A 17,672-nucleotide genomic window follows, 5' to 3' on the forward strand; every position below is an offset into this window, starting at 1 on the left:
TCGGCTGAGCAAAAAAACGTATCGGCCAATGCTGATAATTGGCATTTTTTCAAATATCAGCATTGGCCGATACGTTTTTTTGCTCAGCCGATGTGTTTGAGGCGGGACTTTTACCGATATATCGGTCGACCACTAATTAAGACGCAGTCACACTAGACTTTAAACATGCTGAACTTCTGTCTTTATCCTAACAAACAGGAAATTGACACTAGGCTTCTGTTTGTAATAATAAAAAATAAATAAATGTGAACATATGCAGTCAGTACATTACCACAAGATTGCAGACCTTTACCTACATGTCGTTTCAAACCAACAAAACTTTTAAAAACAAGTGAAGATATTTTTAATTAAAGAGATTTCTGTATCTCCATCGAAAGTTACGGATAATCTCTATGAGTCCAGCAGTTTTCTTGTTTAATCCATTTGAACCTCCTGAAGAGATATGATTGCTTGAAATGATGAACCGATTCAATGTAGCTTGTATGTTTTTGTGTATATGTTTGGGTTTATTTAGGATGGCTTTGTGGTGCGGATCTACGCCACCAGCTCAGACCCGGCCCTACAGCAGGAACTGCAGCTCAAACTGGCCAGGAAGTGTCTTCATGCCTGTGGCATCTCCCTCTTTGACCTGGAGAAAGACCTTCATATCATCAGTGAGAGCAGTGCTTCAGTGCACACACGTCTATGCATGCACATCAGTGTTTAAGAGGAAGTACGCGTACGAGAATTAACTTGGGGTTGTCTCTTTTGCAATGTGTTTGTGTCCTCAGGCACAGGGTTTGATGAGGAAGCAGCCCTGATTGCAGCTGGCAGAGAGTTTGCTTTGATGAAAACGGCATCTGGGAAGGTAGACATACCTCTCTATATTCCTCTGTTTCTCTGCATAAGTGTTGAACAGAATCTGAACACAGTTTTTCATGTGGTGGTGGAAGTGCTACTGTCTTGCATTATTACAGCATCAGCTTAGAAGTAAAGATAAAGCAGATGTTTTGTATTAAGTACAACTTGTAATGTGTGTTGTCTGTGTGTGTATCTTTGTTTACTCTTTGATAAAAGAGCACTGAAGCACAGTCCTTAATAAAATCAACTAGTGCGCAATCATCTGGCCATTAAATATGCACATTTATTTCATAATCTTAATCTCAAATCTACATCAGATGGAGGTTGCGTGAGTGAGGAAGTGTGTGAGGTTCACACTAGGTCTTGCAGGCAGGGCTCACTCATGGCAGTGATGCTGTCTGGTGTGAAAGAAACAGCAGCAGCAGAGAAGGGCAGCCTGTAGAGCCACACACATGCTTAAATAACTGGAAGTAATTTGATTATTCTACCCTTCCAGTTGAGCGGTGAGGCTGGAGCCTTTGAGAGGCCAAAGCAAGCCCAGCGTGTGTGCATTTACACGTGATACTAACACAGTACAAATACAGGGGAGCGGATCCAAAACTGACACGCAATGAGCACTAAATGCAAGTGCAAATCAGCTTTGGCAAGTACATAAAACAGTTTAGCCATCTGGCAGTAACTTGATTAGGAATTGTAAAAAAAAAAAAAAATGCTTTGTTAAAAAAATGTTGGTTCAAAATGTACGGATGGTTTATTATCTCCGTTGACCTGCCGTTGTCAGGTGTGGCAGAAAGTTAAATATGGACTCTGGGTGTGTCTCATTATGTGAAGTGATGGAGTGTGTTTAAGAGAGGAGCGGTGAGTGTGTGCCAGATAGGAGAGCTGCTCTAGGTTTATCATTCTGTAAGACTAAGCTCTTATCTGGAGACTGTCCAGTGAGTGCAGCATTAAAACAGTCATGACTGGGCAACTTTCTTAATGAACGCAGTGGCATGTAATATAAAAGAAGGAGTGCAGAAGTGCTGATGTGTGTTTTCTGTCATCTTTGATTGTAGTTATTGTGTTTTCCATCCCAGAAGTACAGTATTAGCTTCTCACATGACACAGTTTAGTTTCAAGATCTGCAGGATCTTTCAGTGTGTGACCGAGGTATTTGTTGAGGCTGTTGTGCGCAGAATTAATAACACGCAAGGGAGACTTAAACAGGATTGACTTCCTCTCCTCTGATGCAGATCTACTATACCGGAAAGTATCAGAGCCTCGGTATCAAGCAGGGCGGCCCGTCGGCTGGGAAGTGGGTGGAGCTGCCAGTAACTAAGTCGCCCAAGATTGTGCAGTTCTCGGTGGGCCATGACGGCTCCCACGCCCTGCTGGTGGCGGAGGATGGGAGCGTCTTCTTCACGGGCTCCGCCAGCAAAGGGGAGGACGGAGAGTCAAGTATGACGGAAATAATTATCCTGTACATACTTGATCTGAGATGACGTTTTTGCATGTAGATCAACCGCTTGTGATGGTGTCTGTCTTTAGCAAAGAGCAGGAGACAGCCAAAGCCCTACAAACCCAAGAAGATGATCAAACTCGAGACCAAGACGGCCATCTACACGGCCTGCAACAACGGCAGTAGCAGCATCGTCACTAAAGATGGAGAGCTCTACATGTTTGGCAAGGATGCCGTTTACAGCGACAGTACCAGTAAGTGTCACCTGCCAGAGGCTCGTGATGCTGGCAGCGATGAAATGATGGCCTGTTAAATGCTGTCTGTTAAATCATGTATCGGTCTCCTGTGGAAGAGATTATTTGGAGCCATTAAATGCCTCACATTCACAAAAGGGGGACATATTTAGAAAACACCATATCTGCATGTTTCAAAATATTCAAATACCATCATCATCATCGATTAGTGCATGGTGACCATATTCAAACATCAAACTGTGTGCATTTGACTTAGGGGCCCCTATGAAATATAAATATAATATAAATTAAAAAATAAATACATTTTAAGCCCAAATAAAAGCAGTTATATTTTTTCTCAAATTCCTTAGAATTTTCCCCGAATATTGTGTTTTCCATTTTAATTTTGCTGCGTTCCATTTTGGTGGTGTAAATAAATGTTAATAGTCATAAAGCATTTCTAATCAACTGAATTCAGAAAACTTTAGCAATTTAATAATTTATTAAATATTTTACAATAATAGCACCCTATGAAATGTTTGATCTTTTCAGAATTGGTGTGTTTTTCTGGAATAATGATTTAATACAAATTGATTATCAAAAATGGTGGTAATCAAATGAAGACATACAACATTAACAGTTTAATAGTTTTTTTTTTTTTTTTTTTTTGAATGAAGTCAAATAAAAACGTAACGGTTCCATTCATTTTTGGACAAACAGTGCTGCACAACTTAAATTTAAAACTTGCTAGAAAAATTTTGCGATTTCTAAAAGTTTAAGAATTATATTTGAATTAATTATTATTATTACTGAAGTACTTTCTACTGTTACTTTCTACTGTATAAGAGTAATATATTTATGTCACAATCTCTTTAAGTTAAACCAACATTTTCTTTATTGTAAATTCTATTTTTATGACTGGATTCTGTATTTCGGTCTCTATTTTCCACATCACAGAAATCACTTGGCTCTATATTTAGCATGAAGTATTTAAACACAGTTAAGATGGGTGCATTGTCTCTGACTGCAGTATACAGAATTGTAACCAATTAGGTTAATCTAAAAATGCTTCAGTGCTCTTTTATATTAAACTTCCCTCCTCATCATCACAGGTCAGGTGTCCGATCTGAAGGGACACTTTGTAACTCAGGTAGCCATGGGAAAAGCTCACACCTGTGTCCTGACCAAGAGCGGGGAGGTGTGGACATTTGGAGTGAACAACAAGGGGCAGTGTGGCCGAGACACTGGAGCCATGGGCCAGGCAGGGAAAGGTGAGAGCCTTTAAACGCTTTGCACACCAAACATCAAATTATTCATTAGCAAAGGCCCTTAATATTCCTGACCATCTTCAGAAAATTACACCAAATAGAGTGCTAGCTAGGTCCTTCTTCCTGATCTTTATATGGAGCTTCTTCACCAAAACATGAGGGGGAAAAAGGCTAGTATTTCTACTGCATTCTACTGCACCATAGCAGATCTTCTAAATGTTCCTCAGTTGGCTGGGTCATGCTGTGATTATTCACTGGCGGTGTGATCAGCTGTGTTTGTGATTGGATGTTTTCCTGCCGTAGCTTTCGGAGTGGAGAACATGGCCACCGCAATGGACGAGGACTTGGAGGATGAGCTGGATGAGAAGGAGGAGAAATCTATGATGTGTCAGCCAGGAATGCACAAGTGGAAGCTGGACCAGTGTATGGTGTGCACCGTGTGTGGAGACTGCACCGGGTACGGAGCCAGCTGTGTGAGCAGCGGCAGACCAGACAGAGCGCCAGGAGGGTGAGAGAAGCCAAACCACACACACACACACACACACACACACACACACACACACACACACACACACACAATGATTTCTACAGACCAAACCCCACATGTTTTACACAGATCATCTCGATTATACAGCTCCAGAATCAGATACATGTCAAAACTGTGTTTTTTTTTTTTTTTTAACAGGCCTTTTGCATATAAAAAATTTCAAATGTACAAATAAATCAAATGAAATTGTCAACTAAAAATCTAGTTATTTTTAAATGTAAAGAACAGTAATAGAAAAGTGATTCATTTATCTTTTTTTTTTCTTTTAATTTATAGACTGCTAACTGGTTGTTTAAATGTTCAGCATTCTCAGTTATGAATGTTTTAGAATGTAAATAAATAGCAAGCGATGTAGCACATGTATGTTGAGCTTTAGGGCCTGATCCTGGTGACAGGTTTGAGTCTGCATGTCAGCTCCAGATATTTACCACAATTTTTGCTTGGGTGAAAGACACCTTTACACTTGAATTCATGTAAAATTGCTGAAAGATTATGTGACTCAGGTGTAAGTAAAAAAGTAATCTACCAGGTAGCTCTTGAAAGCTATTAGCTCATTATTTAAAGTAATAGTTCACCGAAAAATGGAGATTTGCTGAAATGTGCTCACCCCCAGGACGTCCGAGATGTAAATGAGTTTATTTCTTTTTCAAATCAGATTTTGAGAAATTTGGCACTTCCTTGCTTGCTTGCTTCTGGATCCTCAGCAGTGAATGGGTGCCGGCAATTTAAAGTTAAAACACCTTAATAATGGATTTGTTTATTATAATCGTGCAGCTTTTTGCTTTCAAGACATTGAAATGGATTGGAGTCATGTTAATTATTACTCATTCTGACGGCACCCATTCACTGAAGAAGGTCCATTGATGTATTGCTAAATATCTCAAATCATAAAAAAAAGACTTTTATCCTACTGTTCTTCAAAGCCCTATTAAGAAACCAAAAAAACTGATCTACCAAATAGTGTACATAGTAAATTAAGATAGCACAACAGTATTTAAATTTTAGACAATTTTGTTTCTTGCAAATTTTGCTAAATATTATATTTCATTGCATAGGTTTAGAACATTTATTTACCGTAGGCATGTTATGTCTTTTTGTGAAAAATTAATCTAGCGAAGATGAATACTCTGTTTTTAAAGAACTTAAGTAAAAATCAAACATTCCACAATTAAAAAAAAAAAAAAAAAATCTACTTATAAAAAGTAGAAAAATATTGAAAAATGTACTTTTTATTGTAATGGGAGTTGCTGTAATTAGTTACTTTCTACTTCTGATGTTTATGATTCTGTATATGGATTAAACGATGCACTACTGCAGTCCATTGCATCAGTGCTAGCCCTCATGGGTTTCTTTGTGTCTGTCCTCTGCAGGATTTGTGGCTGCGGCTCTGGTGAGTCGGGATGTTCGTCATGTGGCTGCTGTAAGGCTTGTGCCAGAGAGCTGGATGGTCAGGAGGCCAGACAGAGAGGAATCTTTGATGCTGTGAAGGAAATGATACCGCTCGACCTGCTGTTAGGTATTGAAGTGTCATCCATCACATTTACTACAGTTCCATAGCCATCAAATCACATCGCTTTCCTGTCAGCGCTCCACGTTCATGTCATGTTCAACCATACTGTCTGCATGCATATGATATCCAGCTTAGGGACAGTTAGTTCATGTGGTATATAGTTATTCTGCGCAGTCCTAATGCAGATCAGTGTCGTCTCTGTATATTGGCCTAGTGAAGCAGCACTGTGTTAGTGTTTTGTTTAGATCATCTCTCTGCTCTTGTCTCTCACTGTCTTGTGTTGCGTCTCATGCTCATCATTCACCCGCCTGTGTTGTTTCTCATTTGTCTCCTCCTTTGGCCCCGTCTGTGCTGGACCTCTGTTATTTTAGCTGTGCCTGTCCCTCCTCCCCCAGGCGTCAATATAGAGGAGCACACCCAGATTCGGCAGGAGGAGAAGAGACAGCGCATCAACCGCCGGCACCGGCTGGAAGAGGGCCGAGGTATGAGCAGTACATGACCGGACCCCACGATAAACCCAGACACCTCACACGTGTGCCGCACAAACATACTACTCCACTATGATGCAGCTTTACTATGTAAAGCCAGAGCTGTCCGATATGTGGATCTTTACAATATTTGAGATGAATTTAGCAACTTCAGTAGCAAAAAGGGCACTGGAGCATTTCCATAAAACTGTTTTAGTAAACTGATTGATATTGAATTTAATTGCAAATGATGATTTGATGGATTACTTACATCATCACTCAGATTCCTCATCACCTTATTAGAAGTCTCTGGTAAAAATATCCATAATCCATTCTCCAGTTCACTCTGTCATATACATACTTGATTATGAGCACATCATACATCTCCCATAAAATGTTCCTCTGGGTTTAATAATACTCCAAAGTGGACTGATCATCCAGACTGTCGGCATTCCCTTCTACCTCACATGTGCTTTTTTCCTCTGGGAGTGGGTTGCTTGTGGATGTTCCCTTCTTGCTTGTGTTCTCATATTATACCATGTGTTATATACCATGTTTTATTTTTAGGGGTGCACCGATCCGATACAGCCAAACTTGGCTGGATTGTGTGGTATTGTTAAGCCCCATGAAAGGCACAAAAACATTATAAAGAAAGTTTTCATGCACTATATTCCAAGTCTTCTGAAGCTGTTCCATAGTTTAATGTTTGGTACAGGTAAATAAAGTGGTCTCAAGTTCACATTAAAGGAATATGAAAATGAAATTTTTTTGTCATTAATCACTTACCCCCATGTCGTTCCAAACCTGTAAAAGCTTAATTCGTCTTCAAAACACAATTTAAGATATTTTAGATGAAAACCTGGAGGCTTGAGACTGCCCCATTGACTGCCAAGTAGTGTCAAAGTCCAGAAAAGTATGAAAGACATCATCAGAATACTCCATCTTACATCAGTGATTGAACCGTAATGTTATGAAGCGACGACAATACTTTTTGTAAGCGAAGAAAACAAAAATATTCACTTTATTTAACAATTCCTTTGTCAGCAGTCTCTGTGTCTCTCCTTATCACCGTATGCTGCGTATGCTCTTCTGTGATGCGCTGTTTCTACGTGTATTTAGCATTTATCTGAAAGAAAACAGCACATCCTTGTGAGTGAAGTGACATTCAGCCAAGTATGACCCATACTTGGCTGAATGTCAAGTATGGGTCATACCAAGTGACCCATACTCAGAATTCATGCTCTGCATTTAACCCATCCGAAGTGCACTCACACAGAGCAGTGAAAACACACACACACACTGTGAACACACACCCGGAGCAGTGGGCAGCCATTTATGCTGCGGCGCCCGGGGAGCAGTTGGGGGTTCAGTGCCTTGCTCAAGGGCACCTAAGTCGTGGTATTGAAGGTGGAGAGAGAACTGTACATGCACTCCCCCCACCCACAATTCCTGCCGGCCCGGGACTCGAACTCACGACCCTTCGATTGGGAGTTCGACTCTCTAACCATTAGGCCACGACTTCCCGTTGTGGCGCAGCTGACACAGAAGAGCATACGCAGTATACTGTGATATGGAGAGACACAGAGGAGACCGTCGACAAAGGAATTATTGAATTAAATTGTTACTTTTGTTTTCTTCGCTTACAAAAAGTGTTCCTGTTGCTTCGTATAAGCCAGATTGCACGTCTGATGGAGTATTCTGATGATGTCTTTCATACCTTTTCTGGACCTTGACGCTGTTATTTACTTGGCAGTCAGAATGGTTCTGGATTTCATCCGAAATATCTTAAATTGTGTTCTGAGGATGACAAAGCTTTTACGGGTTTGGAACGACATGGGGGTAAGTGATTAATTACAAAATATTCATTTTAGGGTGGTGTAACCCTTTAACTCTAATCTTTGGGATTGGATCAGTTCTGAAAAATAAATAAATAAATGGTATCGCTGCATCCCTATTTATTTTCCATTTGTGAGATCCTTTGCCCCATGCATGTGAAAGTTTCTCTTTCCCCCCATAGGCCCCCTTGTTTTCCCTGGTCCCCATTTTATGCGTGAGCAGGTGCTAGCCAGACTAAGACCCCTTCAGGCCTTTAAGCTAATGCGGGAGAAACTCAAAGGTACCACCTGGAGCCCCATGATGCCCCTCTCTCTCCCTTCCTTCAACAAACTCTACTTTACCGCCTCTTCCAGCTTTCTCTGGACACAGTTACCCTTCTCTCTGTCTGCATCTCTTCCTCTGTCTCTCTGGTGAAAGAATGAAGAACGACCTCTTTTCTGTTCTAACATGATAGTCAATTGGCCATATGTTGTATGCTGTGTTCATTGCTTTGTTGAAAGTAAAGTGAAGTGACATTCAGCCAAGTATGGTGTCCCATACTCAGAATTTGTGCTCTGCATTTAACCCATCCGAAGTGCACACTCACAGAGCAGTGAACACACACACACACACACACACACTGTGAACACACACCCGGAGCAGTGGGCAGCCATTTATGCTGCGGCGCCCGGGGAGCAGTTGGGGGTTCGATGCCTTGCTCAAGGGCACCTAAGTCATGGTACTGAAGGTGGAGAGAGAACTGTACATGCACTCCCCCCACCCACAATTCCTGCCGGCCCGGGACTCGAACTCACAACCTTTCGACTTCCCCCAAAAGCCACGACTTCCCCCAAAAGGATATGTCTGTCAGAAGTGGGATCTATCCTTGGATTTATCCTATGTTAAACAATAAGATCCTACTGTCTGTTAAAAAATATCACTATAAAATAAATCACAGCTCTTTTTTCTCAACTGGAGTGGGACTAGAGACTTGTCACACTGTGTTAACTGTTTTAGGGAAATATGTGGCCTAATGTGGTGTCTCTGCTTAAAATAGCAAAACGCATCTCAATCTGTTATCATTTTGTGTCAAGTTTTGTTTTCACAAGGGCTTAAAATAAATCCTAGTGCATGGCCAATATAAATAGAACAGTGTGCTTTGTAGTTATTTTTAGAAACATTGAAATAAGAGCCATGCTGAATCTCTATCTGAATATTTGGCCAGTGCATTAATGATTATTAATATAGTATACATTTAAATAAATTCAATAATATAAATAATGTGTGTAGAATTAACAAGATATCAGTATTTAATTTTGTACCCAATCACAATTACTGTCCATACTGGTATACTGTGACAGCCCTAGTTCGTCCGTTAGTTAGTCAGTTTTAGTTGTTTAGCAGGTGGCTCTTCCCGCTCTAGGTCTTTATATTCATCTGGATGATGAAGCTGTATATTGCCACTCACAGGGGTATTACTGCTGTGATATGGGAACTCACGATCGCACAGTTTGCATACCACTTTGTACTACTTCATATTTCGATTTTCAGTCCGAAGCCCGACGTGCTTCCATATCGAACTCCTTAAGTTATTCGGGGTTATCACTCGTCTCTCGTGTTGCACAGGCTTATTGCCGTTATCCTCCATTTTCTTTGCAAAACACTAGATGCAGCGATTGAAACCGTGAAACTATAGGCGCGTAAAATTGCTGGGTATTTTCTGTCTAGCTGTCTTCTTTTTCTGCTTGTTTGTGAGTTTTGTTACATTTATATATTTTAAAATCAATATTGTACACATTTGGTTAAAATCGATTCCCTATTTTCGTTTTCGAAACTTTTTTTGGTTGGTCCAATTTTCGAACGAAAAGTGACAGCTCTGATCTACTCTATTTTAATCTGCCCACTTTTGCTCTGTTCCCTCTTTGGATTGGTGCCACGGATCAATGCCTAATCTCTTTTATTAACCCTTGATCGAGAGTGTTCAAGGTTGTATACAATCACAACTTCCCACTCAGTTTATCTTCTCTGCTTTGTTCTGTTCTGCCTCGCATGCCAATATCTCATTCCTCCTCTGTTTTTCTCCTTTCCTCTGAGGCAGCAGGTCATTTCTCTTCCCTGGACGTTAACAGCCCCGGCTTCACTGGCTTCACTGGCTCCATCTCTCCATCTCTCGCTGTCCTCGTCTGCCCTTCACCCTCCATCCGTCCGTCCGTCCGCCCAGACTCACGCTCTGTTCTGTTACAGATGGCAGCAGTGAACGCGGGGACAAAGATGCCAGTAAGATCACTACATATCCTCCGGGGGCCGTACGCTTCGACTGTGAGCTGCGAGCCGTGCAGGTCAGCTGTGGTTTCCACCACTCCGGTGAGTCAAGATCACATCTGACCTTGATAATGTGACAGGAAGCCATTGTTCATGTTCCCCATCATTACTTTGGGTCGATATTTGATTTTCCTGTTTTTTGATATGACAAGAATGAATTGAAGACATGTGTCCATTTGTAATGGTAAACCTGTTTTTTTGGCAGTGGTGTTGATGGAGAACGGAGATGTTTACACCTTCGGTTATGGACAGCATGGGCAACTTGGACATGGAGATGTTAATTCTAGGTAATGAAGGTTTAATGAGGGGTTTAATATATTTTAATTGCATAATTTTTAGTATTTAAGTAATTAATTGTATATTTTATGTATTTCTGGATTTTATTAATATAATTATTTATTGTAAATATTTTTATTTAAGATTTATTTTAAATATGTAGTTTAAATCATGTAGTATTGTCATTTATTTTAATGATTCATTTTAATTGTTAATTGTTTTGTTTTTATATATGACTGTATATATTATGTAATTATTTTAACTATTTTTAAAAATATATATTTTTAATTGCTTATTTTTTTAGCATATTTAATTAATATAATATTTAATACATATTTAATATTACTTTGTTAATAGTTTAATTGTTTTTTATTATTTAAGATATTTTAATTTAATTTATTTATTGTATTTATTTGTTGTAGTTACATTTATTTTATGTATTCATACAGTTATGTATTTTATATTTATTATAAATGATTATTCATTCATTCATTTTTAATGATTGTTTGATTTGAACGTTTAGTTATTTATTTGTTTATTTTTATGATTTATTTTCCTTTCTCTCTCTCTCTCTCTCTCTCTCTCTCTCTCTCTATATATATATGTATATATAATGAATTGTTCTAAAATTAAAATTAATTGCAAATTTAACAAAATAAATAAAATCTGTAAAATAAAATGTAAAAAATAACCCATGGCTCCTCTGATTATTTTTATCTTGTTTTAATCCAAACACACAGGGGGTCTCCCACTCTGGTGCAAGCTCTGGCCGGCCCCTGTACTCAGGTGACGGCAGGCAGTAACCACACTGCAGTGCTTCTCACGGATGGACAGGTCTTTACCTTCGGGAGTTTCTCTGTAAGTTAGCTGTTTCCACTTAAAGCAGAACTTGTTCTCTGATCAATAAAGTTCATATATATCCATCCATTATTGGCCATGCTGCTTAAGAACCTGAAAATATATCTCATGTTGTCTCAACAGAAAGGGCAGTTAGGACGGCCCATCCTAGACATGCCCTACTGGAACGCCAAGCCCTCTCCGATGCCCAACATCGGCGCCAAGTATGGTCGAAAAGCCACATGGATCGGGGCCAGCAGTGATCAAACCTTCCTCAGAATCGACGAGGCGCTAATCAACTCCCACATCCTGGCCACCTCCGAGATTTTCGCCAGCAAGCACATCATCGGTACGCTCTCTTGTTAGACTCACTGGTTTAGAAGGCCCTATCCATTGTCTCTGCTGTTAAACCGTTTCCTCCCATTCTGCTCTCTCTAGGTTTGGTTCCTACATCGGTATCTGAGCCTCCTCCCTTCAGATGTCTGCTGATCAACAAGCTGGACGGGAGCTGCCGCACCTTCAATGACTCAGAGCAGGAGGATCTCCAGGGTTTCGGCCTCTGTTTGGACCCCGTTTATGATGTCATCTGGAGGTGAGGCTCATCCTCAGTCAGCCGGAATGCCATTACGATTAAGTCACCTAAAAAAAAAAACACTCTACAGATTTTCTCAGAGTTTTGACATCTGCTATAAATCATAATTAGTGTCTTATATTGACTGATGAATGACATGTTGTTCCAGGTTTCTTCCTTCCACACGTGAGATGTGCTGCTATAACGCGGTGATAGCAGACGCCCATGTGCCCTCTGCCTCGGACATCCAGGCCCTCTGCAGCATCCTGAGTCCTGAGCTGGCTCTGCCCTCGGGCTCCCACACCACCACCACCCGCTCCCACGGAGCGCTGCACATCCTGGGTACGACAACAGCATGACACTGCCACTCACCACCTTACTGCTGTTTAATGTGCAGGTCACAGCACTCTCAAAACCAAGTCACGTGATGGCAGAACATTCAAAGCTTGCTAGCTGTACAGAGAGGAAATGGAGCTGGTTGACTGGCATTGTCTAAGAAAGAGGACAGTCTTTGAGCTTTGTGTCTGTCAAATCAGATTTTCCTTTATCTTTTGAGAATAAGAGATCATTTTACTGGGAAGTCATCAGAACGACTTCTCTTAAAACTAATAAAAAAGCAGCAAAAACAGCTCTTTCTCAGTTTTGTAGCTTAACGAGAAATGAATACACTTGAGCATGTGATAACCTATGTTTACACGTCAGCCACACCTGTTAACTATTCAGAAACCTTGCTCATCCAGTCATGGTGAAAGTATACTTAGTGACTCTCTGATCTGGAGACAGACTGGATCTGGTGGCTACGGTGACCTCGGAATAAGAGAGAAACAGACTAATGTTAGCGTAGATGCCATTCTCTTTCTTCAGACCATAACTCTTCCTGACTGTGAGCTCTGCAGATTGTTCAGATGGATCCAAGTGTATAAGCATTACAAATGAGTGGCGGAAATTAATATAGTGTGTTTAATTATTATAATGAATAAATACATTATTTTAAATTATTATAATTATAATATTTCATTATTCTGATAATTATAACACGTTTTTAATTATTTTAATTATAATGAGCAGCAAAAAGTATTTTAGATTTTTTTTTTTGTGGCATTGACGTGAAGTTTATTTTGACCAAGATCTTTGCTTTACAAAAAGGATATTATTGGATGATTGAAACTTTATTATACTTCTAACCCTTAAATGAACATTTGTGCGTGGAGCTCTCATTAGTCTTGGGCTGTTGTGTTTGGATGTGTGTGTGTGCAGGGTGTCTGGACACACTGGCTGCGATGCAGGAGCTGAAGATGGGCGTGGCCAGTGCTGAGGAAGAGACTCAGGCTGTGATGAAGGTCTACTCTAAAGAGGACTACAGCGTGGTCAACCGCTTTGAGAGTGAGTACAGCTGTTACATCACCAAAATCAGTTTTAGACTGTTCAGGCACATTCACATAAAAACTTCCAGCAACATGAGCGATATATCCAGTATGTGAACTGATATTCAAAAGCTACGTGAGTCAGTAAGCACCTGGAGCATCCATTACGATCGAAAATAGAGCCACTCGCCAACCTCCACAATAAAAGTTTGCTAATTGCGGTCAAATGTTTAGTCAGGTTGCATTCGATTGATGTGTTGTTTTTTTCTCAATGTTTTCTCTAGGTCACGGAGGAGGCTGGGGTTACTCCGCCCACTCGGTGGAGGCCATCCGCTTCTGCGCCGATGCTGACATCTTGTTAGGGGGTCTGGGTCTGTTTGGTGGCCGAGGGGAGTACACTGCAAAAATCAAGGTCAGGTGCTATCTAAGTATCAGCCCACTTGATTCCTCGCGAGCGTGATGGTTTTTGGTTTGGGATTGAGAGCTGTGATTTTGTCTGCAGCTGTTTGAGCTGGGACCAGATGGAGGAGATCATGAGACTGATGGAGACCTGCTGGCCGAGACTGATGTCCTGGCATATGACTGTGCTGCTCGGTATGGCTATACACATCTATACCATCCAAAACAATATCATTTCATTATTTTAAGAGTGCTGGTTGAGTGCAGGATAACTGCTATAATTATGTGCATGTAAACAGACACACACACACACATATATATATATATAATATCAGCAAGTTTGTTATTCATCCACTAGTGTAGTATTTATTAGGGCTGGGTAAAAAATCAATTCTCATTTTTATGAAACTAGATCAAATCATAAATCCCAAAAATCAATTAGTCTAGTCTGTCAAATTATGAAGGGTGCATTGTAGCGCGCATCCCATCCAGTAAATTGCAATAAGCTTTGTTGTTTGTTACTTTTGATATGAAACAAAGTCTGAGATTTCTAATTCTGTCCTTTTTATAACTATTCAAATATGAAATGGCGTTTTGGCACTGTTTGATGTTGAGTGACAGATATAGCACGAGCTGATCATCTCCTCCGCTTTAATATCGGTTGCAGCATGAAATAAACATGAATGAACATCTGCAGGTATGTTCAAAGAGAGAGTACAACTTACTGAATCAGTATCCTGTTTCATGTAATCGCTCAGTCAGTGTTTCAACAGCGGAAAGACAACAATAGCTTGTAAAAATGTGTTACATAACGTCATATTTACCACAGAAAAACACATTCGGTAACTCATTAGTCAGCCAGAAAAATTAACTCTAGAGAGGATCATTTTGCTAAATATGCCCCATATAACATATTCATAAATTTTTCTTTTATACAGTTTTTCAATATTTAATTTGATTAAAATAAATCCGTCAGGCTTTTGTGACAACCATCATTTAAATGTAATATAATTATGTTGAAAGTTAAAAGTAGTATTATAACTTTAATATCACAAGCACAGTATATTTTAAGTGTTTGTATACAAATCAGCAAATTTCAACCTTCTTTATTATTATTGACTCTCAGGTATACTTTACAGCTTAAGTTGAGAGGTTTTTATTTCCTTGAGAAAATGTCCTGTACCTGGTATACATCCAAAGTAATCCTAAGTATTTATATATATTTGCTTTTATTTTAGTTTATATTTTGGTATTTTTGCAGTATGGTTTTTGTCATTGTTATTAGTTTATTTTTAGTCAATTTTAAAATAAATATTGGAGTAGTATTTATATTTTGTTGTAGTTTTCATAACTGTAATTTTTGCATAGTATTTACTATTTATAGTGCCTCTGAGATGCGTAATAAACACTTAATAAACAAGTGTAATACAGTAGTTTCTATAATAGATATTTTTATAAGTTATTTTCGGTAACACTTTAGAATAGGTAACACTTGCTAACTTTTAACTACGACATTTCTCTTAATAAATTCTTATTAATAGTTAGTAAGGTAGTTGTTAGGTTTAGGTATTGAGTAGGATAAGGGATGTAGAATAAGGCATTAATATGTTCTTAATTAGCACTAATACATGGCTAGTAATCTAGTTATATGCATGCTAATAAGCAACTAATAGGTGTTACCTAAAGTGTTTCATCTTTATTGCTATTATATTTATATTTTTAGGACTTAAGTTTTAGATTCTATATATTCTGTCCAAAATAAATACTAATTGAATGCTGACACTGTGTGTGTGTGTGTGTGTGTGTATGTGTGTTTGTGTGTGTGTGTGCATTTGTTAAACATTTGATCATGCTGAGCTACATCTGTTGTTACTCTAATAGGACACTTGTCTGAGGAGATCTGACTTTGTTCATCCACTAAAAATCACGAAGACACTAGCTGATCACAAATGGCTTGTAAAGACTGCTGTGGTTATTTGTGACCCTTTGTTTGGTGTGTGCAGGGAGAAGTATGCCATGATGTTCGATGAGCCCGTGCTGCTGCAGCTGGGCTGGTGGTATGTGGCGTGGGCTCGTGTGTCTGGACCCAGCAGTGACTGCGGCTCCCACGGCCAGGCCACCATCACCACTGATGACGGGTACAGACACGCGCATTACTGTGATTGTGTGATCAGTACAGCATGATCATGATTGTGAACTCTCTCCTGCAGAGTGGTCTTTCAGTTCAAGAGCTCAAAGAAATCAAACAACGGTACTGATGTGAATGCTGGACAGATACCTCAGCTGCTGTACAGGTACACGGGGAATTTTAGTTCTGTACTTTCGGTGTATCCGGTGTATTCTTTCTTTCTCATGCCCGTTTGGTCGTGATTTTCCAGGTTGCCCTCTAATGATGGTAACGCATCCAAAGGAAAGCAGCAGACCAGTGAGCCAGTGCACATCCTCAAGCGTTCTTTCGCCAGGACCGTGTCTGTGGTACGTGTACAAAAACATACTGACTGCTCATGGGACAATAACGTGAAGCTTATGGTGTTATTATTATTATTTTCAGGTCTAATAATATACAATGCAATTGATATGAAAATACAGGGTACAGAGTGTACGGAAAGTACTTTTAAATTGATAATTACTTTAAGTTACTGAATCCAAGTTTTGCTGAAATTTGTTTTAAAGGGGGGGTGAAATGCTCGTTTTCACTCAATATCCTGTTAATCTTGAGTACCTATAGAGTAGTACTGCATCCTTCATAACTCCAAAAAGTCTTTAGTTTTATTATATTCATAAGAGAAAGATAGTCTGTACCGATTTTTCCCGGAAAAACACGACCAGCTGGAGGCGTGACGTGTGGGCGGAGCTAAAGAATCACGAGCGCCAGTAGGCTTTTGCGTTGAGAGCGTTTGGAAGCTGTGACATTATCACGAGGACAAAACCATCATCCAAAACAAACCATGGCTAACAGTCAGCCGTTAATTTATGATCCAGAATCAGATCCTGAGGCTGAAACTGAACGAGAGCAGCAGCAGCAACGACTCGCTCCGAGCGGGGCTCGAATTCGGGTCTCCGATGGGAGGCGGACGCACTAACAAGGAGGCAGAGATATTTTAAGCAGTTTTACTCACCGCCTGCGGATCCAACACACGATCGTGACCCTTTTTCGTTGGAACTGCATTATCCTTAAGAAATAAACGATGTGCAAATCCGTTTTCAAACTGGGCCTTGTTTGTAAAACAAGCATTTTCGAAATGCAGGGAACAAACACAAACACTCGCACAACTCCGTTGATGCTCTGTAAAAATAAACTCCATCCACTGGTCCCTTAATGCTGTTTTTTCTTTGGTAATCTGTGCAGGGTTGTCTTGCCCTGGCAACCAAAAACACACTTCTTTTGTGATATTTCGCGACGCTCTCGCTCTCGCAAACCGGAAGGAGTATTTTTGGAACAGAAATACTCCTTCAAACGTACAACTTAATTTTTGAAACTTTGTCCATGTTTAGCATGGGAATCCAACTCTTTAACAGTGTAAAAAACTCAGTATGCATGAAATAGCATTTCACCCCCCCCCCTTTAATGTTTTTTGGAAAATCTTGAAAACTTACAAATATAAGATTTCTAAGAGCTAAGTGAATTAATTAATTAAAATGATTGTCTGATATTTTGTATGAGGTCTTCATTTTAAAGGTGAATTAAAAGGCTGCAATTCTTGAGGGCAGTTTTGAATGTAATTTTTTATATATATATATATATATATATATACATACATACATACATACATACATACAGGTCC

General features: G+C 39.6%; 1 protein-coding gene across 17 annotated transcripts in view; it reads left to right on the forward strand.

The window, feature by feature from the left end:
* LOC128019527 (E3 ubiquitin-protein ligase MYCBP2) overlaps nucleotides 1-17,672 on the forward strand; it is an 87,407-nt gene that overhangs the window by 21,661 nt on the left and 48,074 nt on the right. For 13 of the 17 annotated variants that reach the window (XM_052605549.1, XM_052605550.1, XM_052605552.1 and 10 more), the window contains exons 10-30: nucleotides 515-653; nucleotides 771-847; nucleotides 2,073-2,277; nucleotides 2,368-2,532; nucleotides 3,624-3,782; nucleotides 4,083-4,287; nucleotides 5,697-5,842; nucleotides 6,208-6,318; nucleotides 8,321-8,419; nucleotides 10,363-10,482; nucleotides 10,646-10,727; nucleotides 11,457-11,574; nucleotides 11,698-11,902; nucleotides 11,992-12,145; nucleotides 12,294-12,466; nucleotides 13,382-13,507; nucleotides 13,773-13,900; nucleotides 13,991-14,082; nucleotides 15,891-16,025; nucleotides 16,098-16,181; nucleotides 16,266-16,362. In XM_052605549.1, coding sequence (XP_052461509.1) covers nucleotides 515-653; nucleotides 771-847; nucleotides 2,073-2,277; nucleotides 2,368-2,532; nucleotides 3,624-3,782; nucleotides 4,083-4,287; nucleotides 5,697-5,842; nucleotides 6,208-6,318; nucleotides 8,321-8,419; nucleotides 10,363-10,482; nucleotides 10,646-10,727; nucleotides 11,457-11,574; nucleotides 11,698-11,902; nucleotides 11,992-12,145; nucleotides 12,294-12,466; nucleotides 13,382-13,507; nucleotides 13,773-13,900; nucleotides 13,991-14,082; nucleotides 15,891-16,025; nucleotides 16,098-16,181; nucleotides 16,266-16,362 — 2,820 coding nt within the window. The remainder of the gene's footprint in view (nucleotides 1-514; nucleotides 654-770; nucleotides 848-2,072; nucleotides 2,278-2,367; nucleotides 2,533-3,623; nucleotides 3,783-4,082; nucleotides 4,288-5,696; nucleotides 5,843-6,207; nucleotides 6,319-8,320; nucleotides 8,420-10,362; nucleotides 10,483-10,645; nucleotides 10,728-11,456; nucleotides 11,575-11,697; nucleotides 11,903-11,991; nucleotides 12,146-12,293; nucleotides 12,467-13,381; nucleotides 13,508-13,772; nucleotides 13,901-13,990; nucleotides 14,083-15,890; nucleotides 16,026-16,097; nucleotides 16,182-16,265; nucleotides 16,363-17,672) is intronic. The other 4 variants (XM_052605551.1, XM_052605566.1, XM_052605554.1 and 1 more) reach the window with 3 other exon arrangements.

Source organism: Carassius gibelio, chromosome A9, assembly GCF_023724105.1.
Source record: "Carassius gibelio isolate Cgi1373 ecotype wild population from Czech Republic chromosome A9, carGib1.2-hapl.c, whole genome shotgun sequence".
NCBI lineage: Eukaryota > Metazoa > Chordata > Actinopteri > Cypriniformes > Cyprinidae > Carassius > Carassius gibelio.